At 27.7% G+C, this 25,654-nt stretch overlaps 1 protein-coding gene across 5 annotated transcripts; it reads right to left on the bottom strand.

Moving 5' to 3' along the window:
- Positions 1-2,929: 2,929 nt before the first annotated feature.
- LOC111036360 (cytochrome P450 6k1-like) lies at positions 2,930-25,206 on the bottom strand. 5 transcript variants are annotated; one of them, XM_022318364.1, is made up of 8 exons: positions 25,089-25,206; positions 8,230-8,474; positions 7,439-7,723; positions 4,838-5,138; positions 4,410-4,486; positions 4,036-4,260; positions 3,693-3,944; positions 2,930-3,606 (listed from the first exon to the last, which is right to left on the bottom strand). In XM_022318364.1, exons 2-8 carry the CDS (start codon positions 8,459-8,461, stop codon positions 3,437-3,439), a joined length of 1,542 nt encoding a protein of 513 aa, XP_022174056.1. In that variant the 5' UTR covers positions 8,462-8,474; positions 25,089-25,206; the 3' UTR covers positions 2,930-3,436. The 5 variants fall into 5 exon arrangements, with proteins under 5 accessions (XP_022174056.1, XP_022174057.1, XP_022174054.1 ...); XM_022318365.1 differs by having other exon boundaries at positions 25,093-25,114; XM_022318362.1 differs by lacking the exon at positions 25,089-25,206 and adding an exon at positions 13,887-13,924.
- Between the last annotated feature and the right edge of the window lie 448 nt (positions 25,207-25,654).

The following is a 25,654-nucleotide window of genomic DNA, read 5'->3' as shown; positions in this document are numbered from 1 at the left end:
TCCACAAGTTATACAATTATTGTCAATTTATGTAATTAAATGTATAACATTATGTCTTAATATTATTAATTATTATCATTTAAAAGTATTTTTATATTATAGTTTAGACCCTTCAATTAAATATATGCTGAAATAAATGTAATTTATGATTAGGGTTAGAAACTTGTTGCATTTGAATATTGTTTAATAATGACTGCAGAATAGTCTTAATAAGATATAAATTAGTTTTCAGTCATAACGGATTTACATATAAAAATTTTAATTGCATATTTTCTCTTATTTTGTCGTTTTCCGAGCAAAACACATGTTTCACAAATTTGGCAATTTAATTGTTATGCATAGCATATTTACTCAGTTTTTACTTTTTACTTTATGTTAAGTAAATTTATTTTAAAGGTTGAACCCCCTTTTTTTTTAACTTCCATTCGTCAGTCAATATACCTTAATCATAGAACAATTCAGGACAGGGCAACTACGGAAATACCTAATTGTTTCTCCGCATAACTAGGTTTATTAATGAAGATGAAATAATAACATTATTAACTGGATTTGGCAATTAGGCTATTAGAAAAATTGTTCCTGCATATACTATTGGTTATTGACTTATCGTTTATAGTGTTATTATTGTCAGAAAATTTAGTAATTACAAAAAATTGTCTAAATTAAATGAATAAATCAAATATTTTAATTGCCATTGGAAAAATAATCAGTTGCTTACTTGTGATCACATTTTGTTTATTTTAAGTGCATATGTGCATGCATATTTACAATTTGTGTCTAATAAGTCTCGACCCTACTAAAGACTATAATATAAGTTTTTTTATTTTATCTCAATATATGTAATATATCATAATAATATTAATTCACAAAACATTTATTGTATATTAAAAACATTGGAAAAAAAAGTGTAGTTCCAACATGCAGTTAAACTATCATAGAAATATAATAGAAAAATAATTGTGACAAATAGCATGCAACACGCAAACATTTGACAATTAACTGGTCGGTGTGATTGTACTAATATCAAAATATACTAAAATATAATGTTATTAGAATAATGATATTAGGTCGCCGACAAAAATGTTCAAAAATCATTAATTTGATATTTTATACCTTCTAAAATGGTCAGAACAAGAATCCAAAAATATCACTGAAAAGTTTATATAAATTCTATTTAATTGAATAATGCCATACAAAAATATTGAAAATAAAATGATTTTTTTCTTGACAAAAAATAAAATGTTTCCTCTTTACAATAAATTATCAAATACACTAAAAAAATTCCCGCTGCATTGAAATCATTTAAAAAAGTTGTGGATAAAACTAGATGGAAACGTTATGAAGTATGAACAAATCACAATATTTATCCTTAATAAGTTTTATAAACATTATTGTTAGGTCTCCACTGGTCGATACATACATCAATTTGAGAATGAATATTTAGCACCTACTACTTACATGAGGTTTTTAGGTAGGTATACCTTAAAAATACTTAATTAACAAAAATACAATATAGTAAGCTATAAAGTAGAAATTGAGATGGTGAGCGGTGTTATGACCAGACTTTGAATACTAATACCTAAGACCTGTCTCTAAGTTTTTGGGTATTCCAAATCGTCTTGTCATTTGCTATCCTATAATGTAAGCCATCTGCGAGCTCTTGTGAAGTAACCCTCTTACATGATATTGACTTATCGTCTAGACTTCTAGAGTGGTGATCTATGGTTATGGCAACTATACTAGACGAGATTATGATCTCATAATGAAATTTGGTATACTGGTCAAACCATTTCCTGGAAATCAAAGTTTTAATTTTCTTAGAAGACATGTGATTTTATTAAAATATTAAGGCAGTTTTTATATGCACTAAGTTCTTTACATTGACCTCAGCATGCTTGAGATGATAATTGCCTAATTAATTATGTCACCACACCTTTCAAATTGTGTACGATACTGCTATATAAATATATAACATTAATATACATATTATACATATTTTAGTGAGTACATTATTATATATTGTTATTTAATAACATTATTCTATTCTATACTGTAAAAATTGTAATTAACACTTTGATCAACCGTTAATAACATAATAGCTATTATAATAATGAACTAGGGGCTAGGGGAGGGGGCATTACAGCCTATAACAATCTAAGGTGGAACAAATCCACCTTACTGTCCCCTCCTCCCCAACCGAACATCATAGTCCACATGATACAGCTGCTATTTTGTCTTTATGAATCACATTTGTAACAGATTCATAGGCCTTACTGACTATTTAAAAAAATTATAAAAACAATATTTTCCAATCATATGGTTTTTTGAAACAAACTATAAGCTTTTCTTTTGGCTGTGTCTATCTGAAATTTGAAATAAGCTATTTTTATTACACATAGTTATGTTATTGGGTACTATGATGACATAATTTATGAGTTATTACTATGATGACTCAAAACAAAATTAATTTTTGAACTCTTTGCAATTCAAAACACAATGTTCATGACCCAATATCATTCCAAACTATGAAAAGGTTTTAGTTTTTTCTTTTCATAATCTAAATTGACTAACATTTAAATTTAAGTGATTATTAATTATTAAATTTGTATTTTAAAAAGTTAATCACAAATAATTTAAAATTAGTATGGTTGTCAAACAAACATTTGATTACATAGTTATTCGATAGGTAGTAGCTCGCAGACACCTTGAGTTATTTTTTCATGTCCAGCATAAACAGTTTTATTATTTATAGTAAATTAAAACAAAGTTGATGTTAAATTACTTTTTTAAACCAACTTTATAAGCGGCATTCTATACCAAATACAGCGCAGTAAAAAAATCTAATATGACAGTTTATTTAAAAATATTTATAAAATTATGTTGATTCATTAATCTCTAATTCAAAAATTTTTGTTGAAAATTGAAGGTATAGTCTTTAAAAAATGTTCTTTTATTCAAAACTGCATGCATTTTCATGTCTTATGTTGAAATTATAACTAATATATAAAATTAAATAAATTCAACAAAAATAAATAAGATTATAATATACAATTGATACAAAAGCTTGACAAACATATCAACAATTTGTTTTAACAATCTCTAATAAATTGTAAATAAACTCTAAAATAGTTTACAACGGGAAAAAACAAGAAGTTCGTGTGGACCGCAGTTCTTTCTTTAACATTATATTCAACAATATTAAAATAATACAAAATTTAACATAATATATAAATTAAAAAAAAATATTTTAAACCAGTAATAAGTATATAAAAATAAAATCTATTAATTAAAAAAAAGTATAAATACGTCACATTTTGTTATCATTTAGAATAGCAATAGACAAAACTGAGAAATAAACTATTAACTTTAGTTTCCCATAAATTTAACACAGCCCAAAAATTTGTTAAATTTTAAGTAGTTGGCCAAACCATTTTTACTATGCACTCAACTTATTGAATGATAGCCTTATACCATCCTTTGCCTTAAGCAACATTGAATGTTTGCTGTATTCATAAGGCACAGTCATTTGGTTACTCAGATCAATTGAAAAGTCTTTTAAGAGATGCACCATTCCTCTCTTTGTACTCATCAAGGCAAATCGTAGACCTAATAAAACACATATAAGTACTTAGAATATCATGCTACAAGAGTATTGATGGGTGTGTTGATGGACACTTATTTCAAATACATACCAATGCAATTTCTTGGTCCAGTTCCAAACGGTAAAAAAACATAATGCGAACGTTTAGCTTTCTCTTCTGGAGAAAATCGATTTGGTTCAAATTTGTAGGGTTCTGGATAATATTCTGGATCATAGTGTAACCCAATGACAGGTATTTGAACTGTCATACCTTTTTTCAGTAATAAGTTGGAATCAGGCAACATATAGTCTTGGGTACTCACACGTTCTAATTGTGCTACAGGTGGATGCATTCTCAACGTTTCTAAATAGATATGAGTATTTTTTTTATAGAGTATAGATATGATTTTGATTTCTTATTAAAATTTTATCTATGCAACTAGGATGATACATACCCATCAATACCATGTCTAATAAAGGCATTTCTTGCATGGCTTCATAAGTGCATTTGCCATTATATCGTTCCAACACTGAACATATTTCTTTTCGTAAGTTAGCCTGTATGGTTTGATTGATAGCCATCTCATAACATGTGAAAGTCAACAATGTACTAGATGTCTCGAACCCAGCAATCAAAAACAATACAGATTGAGCAACCACTTGAGCCTCAGTCAATGCATCTGAAACCAAAAAAATGTACATATGTTTAGTTGTTAAATAAGTTTTATCATTATAAAAAGGAGAATTTTTTCTTTTGGGTACAATAATTATTTTTTTTTTTTTTTTTAACTAAACACAATATCTAGTGAAAACTTAAAAATGTATTTACCTTCTTTTGATTTGGTTTTGTCATTTTTATCTGAATCAGTTTCACTATCCAATAATAACTGCAAAAAATCGTTCCGCCTTAAAAAAAAATCAGAGAAAATAAATTTAAGCATTTTAGTCAATGTTTGTATCATTTATAAATTATAAACTTTAATAATTAATTATAACACTATTATTGTAATTATCATATAATTGTATATATTGCCTGGAAAAAATATTTTACTCATGATACATTATATATTTTGAGCAGTTGAGTTAATAGTTAAACAGTTAATATTTAGGTACATTATTTAATATAAAAATCTGAATGTTAAAAACATTGATTTTAATTGTAGTTAAATTATAATATTTTTTTCCAAGAATGATTAATGATTAATTATAATAAATCCATGTTTAAGATTTAAAAATCATTAATGACAATGTACATACTTTTGACCAGTTGACTGTCTGAATTTCTTTGCGTCTTTGATCACATTAGCTAAGAATTGTATCACTTCCATGTTAAAAAAAGACAATGGAACGAATCGAGCAATACCAGGCATAAAGAGTAGTACTATGTATAGGGATAGACGTTTCATAATACTTAAGCTAGCAAATTTAGACACACGACTGGCAAAACCACCATTTACATCTTTCAATGAGTTTGATTCTACGCCAAATGCACAAGTTGCGATAACATCCAAGGTAAATTTGCCAAAAAAATCTTTCATTTCCAAATCATAACCTTGTTCTGAAAATCAAATTTATATCAAATTACTGTAATGCATTATTAAAAAATTTAAATGGTTAATATTTTAAAGTTAAAATGTCCTTTTAATATTTTTTAGAATATTAATTTTATATAAAAATCATTAATACTAGATATGTCATGATCTGAATTATACTCCCATGAATAAATAAATCAACACAGATATTAATCAATATTGTTACTATTACTATAGCACATAGGTTCTATGATGTACAGATAAGCCATTCTATTGTTAATATTGGAAGCTACTAATTGGTGTAATCCACTAGGTTCACTGTATCCGTTTACATTAAACGCAATAGACTCTTTACAGGGGACAAATTTAGTTTTGGAAGAAGAAAAGGCACTAGGGAAGATATTTTGACACAAAGATAGGTTATTGAAAAGCACTAAAAAAAGCTATTGATAATGTGAAAAGTAAAACATTATTTAAAATCTTGAAAAGAGTTGGGGTTACATGTAAGAATAGAAAGATAATCAAAAGTTTATACGAATAAAAAACAGGAATAGTAAAATAGCCAGGAAGAAGCAAAAATTAGGAAAGGAGTAAGACAGGGGTGTGTACCCTGTCGTCATCCGTTTTTAACCAACATGTACAATATGTGATAGAGTAAGAGAAGAAATTGAAGTAGAAATAAGAATAAATGGAGAAAAAATAGATATGCTAAGATTTCTAGATGACATTGCAGTAATAACAGACAATGAAGAGTACTTACAAAATATCTTAGAAAAAATGAATACAACATGAAAATAAACAAAGAAAAAACTAAAGTCCTTGTTTTCGTAATGAAAGAACCCAAATACTCAAATAACACTAGACGTTGACACACTAAAGCAAGCGAATGAATACAAATATCTGGAAACTAAAATAGCCAAGGTCGGTCATTGTACCAGGAAGATAATAAGCAGAATAAACTAGGCGAAATGTGCATTTCAAAGCCAAAAACTTATGTTTTTATATAGAAATATTAACATGAAAGTGAGAAAATCTCAGTCAATGGTCTGTAATTTGTGGACTGGATGGAAGTGAGACATGGACCAAAGGTTAAACAGAAGAAAAAAAGCTCCTAGTGTTTGACATATGATGATAGGGAGGCTTAGAATAATCTAGACAGAACACACAACAAATGAAGAAGTTGATCAAATAGCCAGAAAAAAACAAAAAGCTTTCAAGACCTTAAATACAAAAAGTGCTAAGTTAATTGGACACATACTACACCATAGCAGTTTACTTGGCAGCATAATAGAAGGTGCCATTGAAGGGAAAAACGGTAGATAGCGACAGCCACTAGACTACATTAGTCAAATACTAATAGACTGTATCGTGGAAAGCACAGAAGCGTCAAGGGTGGAAAATTGCTGCCAACCAGACTTAGGGCTTTTAACAAAAGAAGAAATCTAGCGGCGGACAGCATTTAGGAGCTTCCTATATTAACAATAGGATGGCTTATCTATGTATTAAAGAACCAAAGCTATTACTAAATCTAAAGGAGAAAATAATGGCTTAAGCGTTAAGCATTATTAATATTTGTTTTTTTAATACCAGTATAAATTAATAATATACACTTAATAAATATTAACTGATGAACCTATTAAAATTACACACTTCAATAAAATATTATATGAGCTTATAAACATCTGAGGATTTGAACATAATTCTTTGGTCTTTATTATAATCATTCTAGTTTGCTTTATTTTAATAGGTACCTATAATTGAAGGATAAAATATACACGTGATAAAGTAAAAGCTCAGATATAATCTAAAATGAGTCACATTTATTTACACATTAAATCACTATTATCTTTAAATACACATTTAAACACACACATAAATGTAATAAATCAAACTTTTGTGTTTTATTTGATTGTGAACGTTAAGAGTATGTAGCATCCGTATGTATTGTTTCCGTCTTATACACATACGACATAGAACGTTTTTGTTCACTAGTTTTAAAAGTTTGTTGCTAGTTTTGATATTAAAGTAAATTGACCTACTATCATAATTTTAAGTAAGAACTTTATCTGTGTTCTCTCTTTGGTTTTTTACAATTTTTTAATTTTTAAGTGAATTTTGATCATTTTTAAATATTAATATTTTTATAATTCTTTTAAAAATTTGAATATCCTAAAAAACAGATAATATTCTTACCTAAAAGTTTGACTATAAATAAATTTACCTTAATATAAAAGCTAATAGCACACAATTGACACTAATGAAAATTTGCTACGTGGTACATGTGCGAGAATTAACAATTAGGACGAAACAAAATATTTATAATTACCACTTTTGATATTTTCATTTAGAAAGTCACTCATATTGTTACAACAAACATCTACAAGATGCTCCATAGTTCTAAGTTTGCCTGAAGTAAATGCTGGTGTTAATTGACCTCTCATTCGTTTCCATTTAGAACCTTTAAGATTAATCAACATTTCAGTAATATATTCAGATGTTCGAAATCTCATTGTTTGACGGTCCGTAAAATGATTAAAATCTTTAATCATGATACATTTGATTATGTCTGGGTCAAGGATAACCAATGATGCTCGGCGACCAAGATAATATCCTAAAATCAAAGCAAAAAATTATTTTTTTATTGGATTTTGGGCATTTTTATATAATGCCATGTACAAATGTAACATAGATATATAATGTATAGTGGTAACTTAATATAATATAATAAGTTCCTACCAATGTGATCACAATGGTGTAGATAAATTTGACACTATTAGCTATAAAATTCAATAAATCATTTTTTTGTTTTGAGCCAATACTTTATTCATATATACACTTAAAATTAAAATAATTAGTTTTAAGACTTTAAATCGATAAAAAATATTCATTAAGTGATTAAATTATCTGGTACAGAGTGATTCTAATAAAAGGTAAATTTAACATTAGAAAGGTTTGGTTAGTTATTATTTTTCAATTCCACTTAACAATTGATCCTATAAACTAGTGATTTTATTAAGTGGAATTCACTGTGTCATAATTTACAATAATTTAAACATGCACCTATAAATTAGTAATCAAGCAAAAATAAAATAATTCATAGTTAAATGGATTACTAACCAGCATATCTATGTCCTTTGAACTTGAAGTACATGTCTCTGTGAAACTCATGGAAAGATTTTTTAAAAAGAACACGATCCTTAGCATTACCAAAAAAAAAAGTTGGTTCCAAGTGATACACTCCCAATTTTTTCCAGTAGCTGTATATATTTCTATAATATAAATATACGGCAGTAAATAGAACAACTATTGCAGAAATTGTGTATACGAATATTGTTTCCTTTGAAATCATTTTGAATGGAATTCTAAAACATATATTTAAATTTTAAGTAGACATATTTAAAGTAACATTTAAAATTAATACATTTTATCATAAGAAAGTAAAATATCAACACAAAGTGTTAAACTTAGCGAAGTGGACAACATTTTGTGGTCACTTAGGTTATACTATACCATTATAAAATATATAGGTAATACAATTACTACAGCTCAAGTTATAAGTTTTAAATTATAAGGTTCTATAAAAAATGAATGCATCTTCTAGATACCAATATTAAATTTAGAACTACATTACATTATATTGGACAATTTGACATATTATAATATATAAATTATAATCATTAATAATAATTATATAATTTACAATTGATGTAATGTATTTAAAAGTAAAAAATTGCTCCATTGCTCGGTAACCAAGTATATGAATGACGAGATGGGATTAAAATTACGTGTTACGATCAAAATATGGACGTCATAATCATTATAATAATGAACGACGGTGACCATAGACACCTACCTAACTGCAAAACGGTGGTCCACGGCACTAGGTCACAACTTGTCACAAATTTTAACGAAACGAAGGCTCTCTTTCAGACGAATTGGATTTATCGGAAATGTTCTTAGACATTTCAGTCGACGAACAACATTGTCTCAATCGCGTAGTATGGGTGAAGAACCGCTGACGAATCGTTTAATCCAAAGACCGTCGTCGATACGTAATAACACAGAATAAAAGTAACAATAACGTCGAGAAAGACACATCTCTTCAGTACGTGCGTACTGACTGGTGAGTGACGACTATCGGCAATAACATGAAATGGTAGTAAGTAGTAACAACAAAACAATTATTGTTATTACGACTATTCAAAGTACGTATAATAATAATATTAGACTGATAATGTATTATTAAGACCTGGTGTGTAGTCACGACTGGCAATCGCATGATAAATAAAAAATGATAATAACGGCGATAACAATAATAATGTTACAACGTATTACGTAAAAACGTCTGTTATCAGGAAAAATCATTGTGATACAGTGCGCGACTCGAACAGTGGCCAATATTTTGTTTCTATTCTGAGTATCGGTTTCTTTGTCCGATTCAATGTTCTAGAATTCTGTGGTAGAATAATATTATAAATTATTTTAATTCATTATGTCTGTTGTAGAGCCTGAGCACAGAGATGAATGTATTGATTTTACAATGATGAGAGTATTTTTATTATTTGTGTGTCTGTCATCACGATTTGGGGGCAGTAAAAGTGATTCCATTTTTTTCAACAGAAACTGTTCTCTAATAGGAAAGTGAACCTAGTTGGTGGAGGTCAAAATAAAAAATTTGCAATAGTTTTCAAAAGGAAAAATGAGAATTTTTACGTAAAACCAGTTTTCAAAAAAGTCGATTTCGGTTTTTAGCTCAACTCTAAAAAATGACCATAGATACATACAATTTTCACTGAATGTTCGTGTTCGAATTTTGTATGCATTTTGTTGTAACTCACATACGAATAACTTACTGTAGACACTTGAAATTAACACGATGTATTTATTTCATCAATTCATATAGGTACTTGATAGCATATTAAAATATTTTGACTTGTTTTAAGCTGTTGACGGACATTTTCAATTTTTAAAAATTTTTTTTTATGAATGTCATTAACATTTTATTAGTGAAGTCAAAAAGCGTGAAAATTGAATACAAGACTCATGATATATTTTTACAATATCAGTTGAAAAATATTTAAAATAGGGACATATATGGACGTTTTTTTTTAATAATTGTTTAAAGATTCTAGTGGTTTAGTCATTTTGTTTGTAATTTGTTTCTAAAAAAGCCCAATTTTACATAAGTATATTTTATATTTTTCCGGCATCACTGATAATTTAATAATAATACTATGCATAGTATTAATTCAACTTACCGACTACCGTATTCATTATAAGTGACCACTTAGGTAAGTACTTACTACCTACTACTTATTATGTTTGAGGAAAGAATACTCTATTGAGGGGGCTTAGCCTGACAAGTCCTCCCCCATTTCTGCCAATGGTTCACAATTCGTTGTATAATGTAGAATCGATAACCATAAAAATCAACAAATACAATTAAATATTAATATCCTGCTGAATCGATAAATCCCCGTGCCAGCCTAGTAGTATGTACCTTCAGCTGCGATGATAATTACAACTAGGTATTTACAAGAACAGCCAACATTTAGATACCTACATTGATTAGGAGGTACGTATTTCTATTTGTTATAATTTATAAGTAAAGGTTATCTCTTTATCCATTTTTAGTACAGATTTTGATAAAACAACTTTTATTATTAAAAATAGGATGTATATGATCTATGACAGTATCAGAGATGATCAAAAAATAAAAATTACCTACGATCTGAAAAACCCGATCTTTTTCATAGATATTATAGTAACTTAAAATACGTATTGAATGATTATTGACACGTGTTTAATGTGTGCAGATTCATTTATGATAATTTCCAAAATTAAAAAATGGGTATAGCTACAGTTTGATGTACCTACTTGAACGTATTTGACTTACGCTTATCGAATATTATATTATATGTTAAACTCGATGAGCGTATAGGAACATCGGTGAACCTGTAAAAACATATATAGTATGGCATGTAAGCACCTTTACGCAATAAGTCTAACACAACAAAAACTTTACAGTAACAGTACAATTATTTTTGTAAAAGTTTTTCTGAAATCTATAAAGTATTAGAAAAATGACCTATAATTTACAAAAATTGTATTTATAATATGAATAAATGAAGTAAAAATATAAAAAAATCACATTAAAAAAACGAAAAAAAGCATTTATAAATTATAACTAAAACTGAAAAAATTTGTATCTATATACTATGAATCAGAGAAGGTCGAAACAAGTTTTTAGCTCAGAAAGCATTGCAGTATATAATTCAAAAGATAAAAATGCACCATTCATCAACATTCTATTCCAGTTATTATACTAATTAATTATAGCCATTAGATATAAAATATTATTAAGCCATTCGAAATAAATAAATAAATATTATAAGTATTCATTGTTTGTATATTTATACCTACTTAAACAGTTTAATCCCCAAATAACATTTAACATGAGTTAGTAGGTACCTATAAGGTAATATAAAAATTATGATTTATTTTATCAGGTTATAACTACTTAGGTTACAACCCATAACACTTGCAAAAACACAACAAAAATAAATAATAATGTACCTATAGATACAATGCAATTTTCCGGGAAATCGTTTCAATCGTCGGGTTTGAAAACACTTTAAAACGGATGAACAGATCGTTGAATTGGAAATAAACAATTATAAGTTAATTACCAACATAAATAAATATAATGTGATTACTTTTTATAATGCTATTGCAATTCATTTATAAAATCTAAAATATTGTGAAGAATAGAAAAACTGTGAACACCTTTTAAGTTTAAATTACAAAATTTAAGTTTGTAGGTAGATAGGTATTTATTTTCAATGATATTGTCTTAAATACGTAAAAACTTTACGAGTTAACTACTTCATCATACAATACGCTGACACGCTGTTCAAACTTTATTTAATATTTAGGGTATATCAAATACAGTATATTATATGGAATCTACAATGTGCATGTTACATAACTCATAGGAAACTAGGAATCGGCCGGTACAAAAAACACTAAATTTTTCAATTTATAAAATTATGAACAATAATAATGTAACAATGTTCTAATGATCATTGGTATTTGATTCTAATTTTATTATCTTAAAAGTAGGGTCAGTCGTGAAACAAATAGCTGGTACATATACAGACCTTATTGTGTTTTATGGTTTTAAAATACGTGACGGTAACGCGGAAGTACTTCTGGGGGCCAATTCTCGTACTCGTGATATATTTTACAGTGCGCGATACTCCAAATTTTTAACTTATCGAATGCCACAAAATGTTGTCGTTTGTGTCGAATAATTTGCAGTACTTTCGAATGAAATACGATATAATGTTATGGGTACCTTGTTTTCTTTGATTAAATTTGTCACCAGAACCGCACAGGTAGTAGTGATCAATCGTTGGAATAGCGAATTGTCACGAAAGCGATTTTGAATCAGGTTTTCTAGCTGATTCTATTAAAATTTACATTATTCATTATTGCAGTACCACGTCATCACATTAGGCGATTATAGAAAAATATAATTCAAGGTTATTCTATAGTCTATGGAAATACTTTATAATATTATTATGTATTATATATAATACTGGAATGTACTAATGTATATAGGTAGCCTCTATAGCCAGGTAGTCTGTAATTGTTTATAATGAGTATGGTTTAACAACGAGTTTTTTTTTTTATGAATATTTCAATTGTTTGAAAAGTGATACTAACATTGCAGTAGTAAATATGTAGCAAACTCGATGTAGTCTTTCAAATACTGAAATATTCAATCAAAAAACGATGAATATTATATAACACACTGCACGCACCTGCTGTATCTACCTACCTTCCCGGCTCTAAAATAAAGAGGCCTACCATGCACCATTCGAATAAAATATCCAATTTTGAATAAAGTTTCTGAGTAGGAAATACTAAAAATGTAATGTAAATTATAATTTATACCAACACATTTTAAATCTTCTTGTTTTTAAATAAATTTTATCCTGCATGTTTGAATTTTTATTTCAGACATTTGAAGTTAAAAAAAACTAGTAAACTTGGAGACCAAAACGATTTTGTTATTCGTGTTTTGTGTGCTATCACACTATTAATCGGTACCTAACCCAGCCATCAAAGTAGTAAGTTGTAATCACATTCAAATATTTATTCAAAAACATGTTGCAATAAAATAAAATAATTTGTTTGAGTGCCTATAGTGATATATAAATATATTAGTAAAATACCAAGTAAGTAAGTTTTATACATTTAATAATAAAGTTACATTGAAAACTTCAAATTTTTATTAATTACAGCCCTCAACAGTCAAAAATTTGATTCTGATATGATTTACCCAAGTTGACACCACATACCTACCTGATATTTATTAAATAGAACTTTCAGTAACTTGGGTCAGTCACAAAAATAAAATGAAATGGAATGAACGACTGATATTATATTTAAATTTAATATATTCTTATATAACTAATTAAGACCTGGGTTTTTTTTCGGAACTTGGTAAAATAGCATAACTATATAGTTGCTTTACCACAATTATTTCTAATCACCTACATATTACAACAATCTCAAGTAACCTCGTTTGTCTGACTATATGAGATGGCTCTATATGAAAACTAATTGATGAATAGCTAATAGTAAATAGGAATAATAATTAATACGTATGTATGGCTTGTATTACATAAATAATTGCTGCATATACAATACTATAGTCTATAGAATATTACATTATACCTAAATACCTAATTGCGGATGTTACATACCCAAGTAGCTTGTATATGTGCATGACGTAGGTGCATTGGATTTTATACGAAATCGTATAATACTTGATCAAATAATATATTAAATTATTATGACTTGTCGACATTTATATATGCTTGATAGAATAACTATTTAGGCATTCAGTAATCAGTAATCACTATTATATAGGTACTCCTCGTCTGGCGCTTTTAATTATTGTATAGATATAGTAGGTAACTACTTATGACTGTGTGTTGAACTGTTAATACTAATAAGTAACAACAAGATACTTGTAGTAAATAGCCAGTATAGGTAGGTGGGCACTCGCAGTTATCTATTCACATCATAGCTGAAATAGTGAAATATAATTTATAGACTATATAGGTAATACGAATTGCATATTATGAAAATGTTACCACCCACGACGATGCCTTTATACAGTGTCTTGCACGTGACGAGTTCTATACAGGGTGATTCGCCAAGCATGCTGATTGCTGATGCCCATTTTTTTCTTAAACAATAAATTTATTCAAATTCAAATTTTTAATTTTTTAAATATACTTAGAGACCATATTCTTAAATTCTTGAAACTATTTGTGCTACTTAAGGCGAGTGCGCTGTGGCGATACAAAATTCTGTTTTTAAAATGAGAATCTCCAGTTTTCTACTGTAAATTGTTTAGAAGATAATTTTTTGAAAATGTTGATGTACCTACCTTATTCAAAATAATTTGAATGAGCATTTTTCAGTTATTACAATTTTTATAGCAATGATAATTATAGTCTTTAAAAATTGGTTTGACAAAAATATTAAATACCTATATAATATGTTATTTTGAATATAGTATTTGTTGCCTTGTTGGACCATTTTTACGAACTATAATGTGAATAGATTAATATTGATTACTAAAATGTGCGAATCCCCACAGCCTCCATATCTTCCATACCCATTATAATGAGCCTACATTATCATTTATCCTTAGTACACACATCTAAATAGGTAACTCAAAAAGTACTAGTTTGAATTTGAATTTTGACACTCCAACATTTTTGGGAAAATTGTCCATCAAATAATTTATAGTAGAAAAGAGTTTCTCATTTAAAAAACACAAATTTTTATCTACTCAAGACACTCCGTATAAATACTAAAAAATATAGCAAGAATTTGAAAATACATTTTTAAGTACTTACCTATGTGTTTTTAAAAATTCCAAAATTGAGCATGGTGAATCACCCTGTATAATGCATACGCATGAATAGAAGGTCTTCGACGTAAGATAATTTTTGATCTATAATTTTGTCAAGCTTGGTAAAAGAAAACCATAAGGTGAGTATAATATAATGATATATTATCAGTATACACCGCACGACCGCATAGGTACCTACTTCCAGGAATTACATAACGTGACATGATTGTTATAGGAAATTTATACAATTTGAACACTATACATATAGGTAACAATAATTATTATTAATATAATATGTTGTGCGATGTATCTACTCAAAAGTTTGACTAGGAAAGTCAGAAAATCCAGTCTATTATGACATTTTTTATAGTTTAACTCAATAAAAATTAATAATCATGTTTTGTAATTAAATGCATTACAACGTACTTACTTAATGATACAAAAAAAAAAATACTTTCAGTGTAAAATTATAGTTCATGATATTAGAAATACATTTGTGATTCTTTAAGGACAAATGATCACTAGTTATAATTATTAATTAAAATAAGTACTATATGTAGGTAGCTAGGTTAGCTACTCCACTATATCCATTTACTGGTATCAATTGGGGAGATTAAGTTGGGTATATTTGAAAGTTTAGGCACCAAATTAAAAACTTAACTAAAGTACCTTTTCATAACAAATAAACTAGTAAAACGAAATTAAATAAGTAAATTATTGATGAAAATTAATGCCTTCCCCTTACCATACATTTATTAGGTAATTAGCAATTGTCTCTTTGTTTCTACCTGTTTTAGATTTGGAGTTTATAGGAGCGGTGAATGAATTGGTTTTATAATGATGTCCGTCACATTTTATAGCAAAAATATATACTCCAATCATCAATTACAAAATCAAAAGTGTAAATTTCACTGAACTCTTCAATATAATCGGAGGAAAAAAACCAAAAACTTCTACTTCTGTTGTAATTCAAAAATAAATAATCGTATAGACTATAGACTAGAAATTGTCAATATATTTTTGTACATCCACTTCCAAGATATGGAGACATTTTCATATTTAAGCTGTTTTTAAACTTTTTCGACTATTGTTGGCGATAGAGGAATGTCATTTTTATAAATTTAACCTATCACAATTTTAACCTAACCTAACCTCTCAACATAATCAATGTATGTATAATATAAGTAAATGTATAAAATGTATGCGCACACGGAAAAAATAATTACTTAATACCCATTTAAATATTCACGTGTAGTTGATATAGTATTATAGTTACACTTTAAAGTTTAAACGACGATTCTAATGTGCGTCGTCGCTACGAGATGAAATAACATTTGATTGCTCAATGTATAATTTTTGCCATAATACAATATAATATGTATGTTTGAGCAATAGTGTTTATTACTAAGTTATATCATCTTAGCTAGTTATGTACCAGCTAGGCTCTAGAATAAGGGATTTGGCTTTTTTGGTTTAATTTCTATAGTAGGTACAAGGTACCTACTACGTACCAATAGGACGTAGGTATTATATTATTTTACAATTTAATTGTTTTTGAATCTGATTTATCCGATTGTTTTGTGCCTTGCTACCTATGACTCTAACACATTGTTGAAATGTCACAAACGACCAATTAAAATTTAACCTTGATGCGCAAATGAAAAAATCTAAGACTGTTTAGTGTTTTGGGTGAATCGACCCAAAAAGTGGTCTGTTCGAGAGAATAGTTTATAATATTATACCGATTGGGAGAATGTTCATTTCACATAAAATACAGTTTCTGGGAATAAGTATGAATAATTAAATTAATTTATGTATTGAAAAAAAAGTCATATACAAAATACATGATAAATAATGAAAGAGTTCATTTTAAACAGATATTGGTATGATTTTGCTTTAGTAATTGCAAAATTATAAACGGTATACATAATAGAAATATTATAAACAATTAATAATGAATACTATTTTTAAAAACGTACAAATAAAAAAAAATACATGGATATCTAGCAATTTGTGTCACCTCAATTATACAGTATGTTAATTAATCGGAAAGTCAGTAAGTATAAAAGTAAGTTTATAGCCCTAATTAAAAAAAATGTAGAATGAATATTTGAAATTTGAATGCAGGTTTCTTAATGCAATATATTTTACAACCAATAGCATTAATCTCACCAAGATTAACAAAAATAAATAAAAAGTGTGTGTGTGTATTACTAGTACGCGCGCGGGAAGTGAAACTTCTTTTGAACGGTACGTCATGTGAGTGAGAGAAAAAGAAAGAAAAGCATGGATAGACTGTTGTTAAATTATTTTATTTAATATAGTTGTTTAAAAAACAAATAACACTATATAAATCATAACTCCCTAACCAAAAGTCGGATAACGTTGATATCGGTACCAATCGATACAGCGAAAGCCCTCTATAAGGCCCGACTACAAAAACGGTTTAACGTTCTTAAAAAAAAGTGTCCCTGCAGAAACCGAAAAACGCATATTTTAAACTTTTGGGGCCCCGGAAGACGGGGAAAACGTCTCGTACAGTCTCGACACAAGACGCCGAATTTCATCACCGATCTACATACTATAAGAAAACTCGAGTTTCAGAAACGTGGGACGACACCTCGAGTTTTTCCGAAATAATTTTAAGAGGGGGAGGGGTCAAAAGTACCCGACTATGGGGGGAGGAGGGCTATTTAGAGGGTTTAAAGACAAAATTTTTGGTGGTAAAACGGGGTACCCAAGTTGAAACCGGACCGAGATATACTTAAATCAAAAAAAGGGGGGGGGGGTTAACTTCCGGTTTTTTACAATTGTTCAAAGTATCTACCATGAACTTCTACAATACTTAAGTATCCGAGTTCAAATTAATTGCATTGCATTGTAGGTATAAACCAAATAATGTATCTGAGATTCTGTGGGAAAGTTTAAATATGTCATATTGAAGTTATAATTACCTTAAAGATATCTAAAAGTAAAAAATAAAAACAACTAAAACAAATATTGACTTTATACTAAGGTTGTGTTACTGATACAGTGATAGGTGCCAAAATAATTTAACTACCTTTTATAATTTAAAATGTTATCGGTGTTCTGTGCACAAAGTATAATAATGATTATTATTTATAATGCATATTGACAATGGCTTAAATGGTAAAATATCTTTTTAATTAATTTCATAAAATTACATCAGTTTAAATTTTAAATTTAAATTATACTTCAATTTATTAATTTAATAGACTGCCCGACCTGTAAATTCTGTGACAAAGAACTGACGACCAAACACATCACATTAGAATGCCCCAAGTTCAACAGCTGCAGACAAATTCTCGGAAATCCATCAACGATGCAACAAGCACTTGGCGAAAAGAACTCCAAATATATATAAAATTTTTTTCACCTCAAACATAGGCTTAGCAAAATTAATGAAAACAAAAATACTTGTACATAATATATTTTATGTACTCCCTCTGATGTCAAACATAACGTTTTCCCATAGACTTAAGACCAATACTTAGTAATCATTACAGGCTAATGACCTCAGAAGTTGAAGCTTCACAATTTAATTTAATTTACTATTATGAAATGGTATTACAAATTAAAAATATCAATGAGTGTTTGACAACGTAAAAACTCATTTTATTAGCAACCTATACGGTTATAAAGTAGGCAAGTGGATACTGCTTTAATGCCTTGCTGTGGGTATAATTAAAATAATTGGCATAATCGATTGTGCCTGAAATCATAAGTAAAAAAAAATATGGGATTCAAAAAGGTAGGTAACACATCAATTGGACATTGAAATAGCAAAAATATTATAATTTGTGAAGTCAGTAAGTTACTATCACAAAAACAAATTAGTATTAAGAAAGTAACTAAACATATATATTTTTGAATTTTATTAAATTATTATTTTTTAAGAAATAAAAAATTTAATTCAAGCATTTTTTGACAGTCATAAATCTTGGTGACTGGTCAATAGTCTTATATATTATATTTAAAAAAGTCCTCTGTTTTTGTTTACAGCTAATGGCTTTTTGATTATGTTAGGATAATGTTAAAGATATTAAGTTAAAGATACTGTTTATTTATCAAAATAAAAAAAAATTGATGGAGTCAATTACAACGGATAAGCAGGAGCCAGTAGGGTACATAGTAGTATATAATATGTATATTAGGTAGATATGCATTTGATTATTGATTAGATGTTGTTCATTCTAACTAAGGTAAGTCATATTATGGAACATTAGTGAGCACCAAACACTTAAAATGCTTATTATTAGTTTATTCAACTCATGAATTATCACTCCAAACCTAAAAATGTAAAGTATAATATAATAATTTGAAACCAGATAAATGGTTCTTTTAAAAAACCCTGGTAGGAAAACCTGTGTAGAATGAGGACTAAAGATAAGATCACATAATCTCGTATCACGCAAAACTTTGAGTTAAATTAAAACATATTTAAACAAATAGGTAATGTAGTATTGATAACATTATAATAATATTATTTGTGACTTGGTTAGGCGCGGTCGTACGTTCAATCTGCGGAAACGCTTTGATTACCGACCGAAGTTGGCAGCTCTCGGATGGGTGACCACCTGGGTTTTTAGTAACACATTCTTGCCACACATAAGCAAACGCGTATTACAATCCTTAAGACATAAAAACCTACAAAACCTGTACAAAAAAACTCTCTACTGTACCACCTAAAATTCATGTGAAATATTTCATACTCATAATCTTAATTTCCGGCAGGACGGGGAAAGTACAATGGGACAAGATGAACCATGTTCAATGTTATTTTTTTGCTCTTAAGTTTTAAATTCAGCTTTATGTTTATTCAGTTTTATGAATAATCTAAACTAAATGTCTCATAAACTAATATAATAATAGATATTATCATTTAGACATTACATATGAAACTTAATACTATAACTCTACTTTCCCTGATTAATGTTAATTTACCTATGTAAATCAATTGTATACGATCAATGTATACGTACAAAAATACGATAAAAAAACAAAGCTATTGAGCTTGAATAACATTTAATCAGTGATCACTTATATGGTATGAAATGAATTGTATTTGTTATGCCTTATGATTTATGCTTATGAATAAGGACCAATTTCCTATCTTACCTCAGCCATGGTCTGTAATTGAATATAGGTAAATCAATTTTTATGTTTAATAAAAATGTGTGTTTAATTAATTATTATAAGACTGATTAGAAATGTAGAAACTACATATAATTTTACATAATGAAGACTCTTTGTTTTTTTTTCATTAAAATAAAATATTAACCCCCTTAAGGCCTTAAATATAATTAAAGTTATATGTCCCATCTTACTCAGGATTCCCCTACATAATACTAAACTGTTACAGTGTTATATATTCCTCGACAAGTTTGTTGATAAATCGTCTATGTCGTACGCGTGTAAGACGGAGGCACCAAATGCATGGGTTAGTAGGTAGCTTAGAGTAATAAAACTAGTAGGTGTAGTAACTAATATTTAGTACAACTATAAAATAAATTGAAACGGAATATAATATCTTCCACAAAGTATTTAGAATAATATGTGAATATTTATTATAGTCTTGAATTAAGCACCATATGAACAAATACTACTAAATAAATTGTGGTCGATGGTCTTCATAATTCATAGCTAGGTCGTTATAAAATAAGATAATCACTTTTTTAAATAGGATTACTTCCTGTATTTTTATTCATAATATGTGATCACTTAATACGCTAATCATGACATTTAAATTACGTATTGAAATTATTTGATTATAGTATTTAGTTAGCTAATATGCGTACAACCAATACATTTAATTTGAGCAGAAAGTAGTAAAAATTAATAATATAATATATTAATGTACTTTATTAAAGTATTTTGTTTTATAATTTATAATACGCCTTCATAGTTATTTTGCCTAAATTAAAAATGTCCACAATTAAGCGGCTCCTTAAGTATTTATGAATCTAAATAAAAACGAAAAATAAGATTATATTTTATTTATAAGTTTATAACACACAAAATCTCTAAAAAAATACCGATTGATTGCTTACAGCAAAAATGTCGTCGAAGTTGTGACTGGTAGCGTTGGTCATTACAGTTCTGATAATATTTTGTTGGTGTTAATTCTTGGTAACAAAATGTAATTCACAGTAAGTTTTCAATGTCAAATTGTTTTTTTTCTTTTTATCAAGTTCTAGTGGTTTACATAATACCTAAGATAAGATATAACTTTATATTTGGGTTTTATTCTTATAAATTGTGATGTATATAGAGTATACATTTTCAACTTGATATAAGTAGGTTAATAGGTCAGGGAAATTATTAAAGAACTCTACCATATTATTTTAAATTCGTTACATATATTTACATATTACCTATACTAAAAATCTTATTATAAAAATGTATCACTTCTTTTATTTTTTTTTACGTCTTAGTGTTATATATGTGTTCTATATTTTACATAATTTATTACAAAACATAATTTGAAGAGGTAATTTTTTTAAAAATTAATTTATTCCGTGATTATAGCCATTTATACCCATCAATTTATCGAAACAAACTAAATACTTATGGAGGTTAACGAATTGATCATATACCTATATTACCTATGTTGTTAAAGTTCAATTAAAAGATGACTACAATATAATATTTATCAAAATATTAACTTTAATTAATAATAACTTTTGTAACTTTATATTGATTAATAAAATGTAATATATGTTTTCAAGAACAAGGCCCATAAGCTTTAAGTTTGATACATATCCTGTAAAGCTTACCAAGTCTATACATTTACTTTAATAAGACAAACGCATTTTTCATAATTTTATTCATAACAATAATACTGAAAAGAAAATATTATTAATAATATATTTTTAATTACTAATTATACTGGCATCTGAGATTTAAATATTTTATCATACAAATGCTGTTTTGTTTTATTTCGTAATTATAATTAAATAAAAATAATTCCGCTTTGTCCTACAAATTATTTACAAAACGAGCCAATAAACCGTATGTTGAAATTAGCCAATGAGGACCCGTCATTTCTTCCATAGTATTATACTATTATCTTTTATTTTGTTTTTATATAACTCATGTAAGCTGTACCTATGTACCACACTTAAAATTAGTATGTAATTTTTGTCAACATTACACCATACATATCTGTATCATGGGCTCACGCCCGTTTATAATTAATAAATAAATAAATAAATATAATATATATCTATGACAATTTATTCGTAAGTACGGGTACAAACTTACCTCACTAGTTTCTAACTTACTCAATTTTTCAACATTCAAACAGTATAATATTTATTCCAAAAAAATGAACCTAGTCCGGGAAAATTTGCCTTGATTACCGTAGTTATAGATAGATATATTTACAGTGTAGGTTCTAATATAAAATATGTAACCATTGAAGTTGGCAAATCTCGACTTTCTATTAACTTTCTATACTCATTATCGTCACTATGAAATATATTGATTTGGAAGTACACTCTAGGGGGACATTGACAACGAAATTAGAAATGGAAATATGATACACTACAGGAGATTACAACTATTGTATAACTAATATAATACAAACATCTTCTGACGTTAGAATGGTAGATCAAATTTCTGACTATTTCATCGTCAAGTAATCGTAGCCGAATCCGTATTTGAAAATATATGTTCTTATATACTGCCTATGGGCAACATCATTTCTTTCAATATAAGTAGTTATGTATTTGTAAATAATATTATATAGCATTGATAATATGTCTATTATATAATTCAGTTTCAATCAATGAGGGGGGATACCCCCCCCCCCATGACCCGTTATTCAAAGTGTAGGTCAGAAAACTATAAATTATATTAATTGTAATAACTAAATAGTGCTTGTTGAAAAATCAGCCACACCCTCATCATGACAAAATCATTTCACCGCCACTGATTATATTATTGTATAGAACAGGGGTGGGCAACTCAAAGTTACTAGAGCGCCAATTTTTAGAAAATTGAAATCTAGTGGGGGCCAGAGCATAGAAAGTAAAAAAGAAAAAAAATGTCATTCAGAATATACATTTTGATTGGTGTTAAATTGATTATAGAGTATAGAGTGTATAGACGATAACCTTTAAAACTATCAAAAATATTTCAAATGGAAACGTTTCTATTTGTAATATTTTGTTCGCCTTGCAAATCGATAGTTATTACTTATTAGTTATTACTCGTCGACCGTCGAGGTCGTCTACATATATCATGATCTGTTTTAAATAGTGCTTTCAGAGTATTTTTGTTTGAAAAAATTAAATTTGACATCAATCTGTAGGTAGGTAGGTAGTACTGCAGGCGAGGGTTATATATCGTAAAATTATTCTGAAAAAAAACCCTTTGTCATAAAGCTATTTACTGTCCAGTCTCATGTGAAAAGGTATATGTATTGTATACTGATCGTAAAGCTACGTTGGAATATTAAAAAAAAAAAGAAGAATAAAGTACACAGATATCTCGTTCACTTTGGGTTTGTCTTGATTGTAATGAGCGGAGAAAACAATCGTGGATATTATGCCAATGAGAATTCAGTTGTGGGAATTATCGTGTGTGTAGCTCGTGCAATTTTACCCTAAGCACGTGATCTGTTTGACAACGTCCGTAAACGTGGACAAAGAGCAGTTCGGAATTTAAAAACATAAAAAAAATCATGGAGTCACAATGGATTGGTCGTGCACATTTTTCTATAAAAGATACATTCGCTCGAAATAGATTTTTGATACTTTAAAAGGTAAAAACGCGCACGTATCATAATATTATATTTGATTGCTTATATAATTATTTTATAATTATAGTCAGGCTTCAAAATGATCTAAGTTTTTAATTGTACTACCTACATTTTACTGGTTTAGTGATTTGTTATTTAAAATAAGTAGGTGGTGTAAAAATTGTAAAAAAAATGGTAAATTATAACAATTCATACTTTCATAGTGTTGGTTATTATTGCTTTACCTTAAATTGTTTTCAAATCTTAAGTTTATATAATTTTTCTCAAAAATAAAAATAATTAAACATTTTATAGTGCCTTTGTATTTATTTTTATGCAATTTGTAGGTATTTATTCAAGTTTGAAAAACAAGGTTCAGTTTAAATAAGCATAGTTATATATGATATAATTCTAATTTCATTTTAATTCTCAGTTAAATATTTGAGTCAAAATAATTGTATCCAACGTATATAAATAAAGTTCAGTAGGCACATATATACTAAATTCATCAAATGTTTCATGAAAACATGATTGTCTTTTTAAAGTTTCAAGAACAATGACGTTTAATGGTTTTAATGGTTGTGTAGAATAAAATGACTGTACATTATACGGTGTGAACAATATACACATATTACACTTAATAATAATATAACGATAGTTATTTGGAATTAAAATAAATAGTGCTTAAAAAGTAAACAATCGTCGGATTAAAAGTTAACAGGCGGCTATAAACCAGACTGAACAAATAATTACTATTCTAATTTTCTAATTTTGTAGTAAATGAATATGCAGTGAAACGAGACAAGTCAAATTTTGCGTATAATATCGCATATATTTCGTTCGTATATTATATCCGGTACAATTGCAAATTGGAGCTTTATATAGCCAACAAATTGATGAGTTGCCTAAAGGGATTTAAAATAAACCTATACGATAGGTCATTTACTGCTTTTATATTTCAATCAAGTAGATGATCGTTTTTGTGTTATAGGTACCTATATATATATTCATACATGAATAAATAATATCAATGTTATTTTTTATTTATAGATTTATTAAATGGATACGCAGCGAATAATGCATAATAACATTAATATTTTATCGATGTAAGGATATGAACAATTTGTTATTGACATTCATCATGTTTCGTTCATATTTGACCGACATCACTATAGTAAATTATATTAAGTATTACCAATAAAGTAACAAATCAAGTTGTTTTATAATTGTACACTATTATTATAATGATTGTAATACAGGTATTTGAGTACTTACTTACGTCCTACTTCTGAAGAACGACTTTATTGAATGATGCTGACAATCGGCATAGTTCTTTTATTAAAATTCAATTCGAAAAATCGTTATCAGTGCTGTTACCAGAAACTTGTTATCGTTTGAATATTCGAACATGAAACAATTATTCTTCAAATAAATAATTTAAAAAACCAAACCAATGATAACTAATATTGAAACAAAGCATTCGACATAATCATATTATTAACGATCATATTATTATAATAATTTGTGTTATTAATGTTTATAGTTTATGTTTTATTTCTAAAAAATAATACTTCCCATTAATTATTGGAATTTAACATAAATGTAGGTCATTTTATGAAGGTATATTCGAAGTTCCTGCAGTGTGAAGGTTCTTTATTCTGTGAAACGTGTCATTTTCTTTTTTTTTTCATAATTATCACATACAATATTATTGTTATGTTATTGTAATAAACAAATACTTTTTTTAAATACAAATTTTAATTAAAAATAAATATTTTGGTATACAGTACATGGTAAATAATTTATTTATATTAAGTTCAAGGAAATAATTATCAATAAAA

This window comes from Myzus persicae, unplaced genomic scaffold (genome assembly GCF_001856785.1).
Source record: "Myzus persicae strain clone G006 unplaced genomic scaffold, MPER_G0061.0, whole genome shotgun sequence".
Taxonomy (NCBI): domain Eukaryota; kingdom Metazoa; phylum Arthropoda; class Insecta; order Hemiptera; family Aphididae; genus Myzus; species Myzus persicae.
This window is presented reverse-complemented; position numbering and strand designations above follow the sequence as displayed.

Coding starts and splice junctions, on each gene's coding strand:
- LOC111036360 (XM_022318362.1), bottom strand. CDS start 13,909: ATGCACATATACAAGCTACTTGG. Junction 8,475..13,886: donor CACATATACAAGCTACTTGG/GTATGTAACATC, acceptor TATATGTTTTAG/AATTCCATTCAAAATGATTT. Junction 3,945..4,035: donor ATTAGACATGGTATTGATGG/GTATGTATCATC, acceptor ATATCTATTTAG/AAACGTTGAGAATGCATCCA.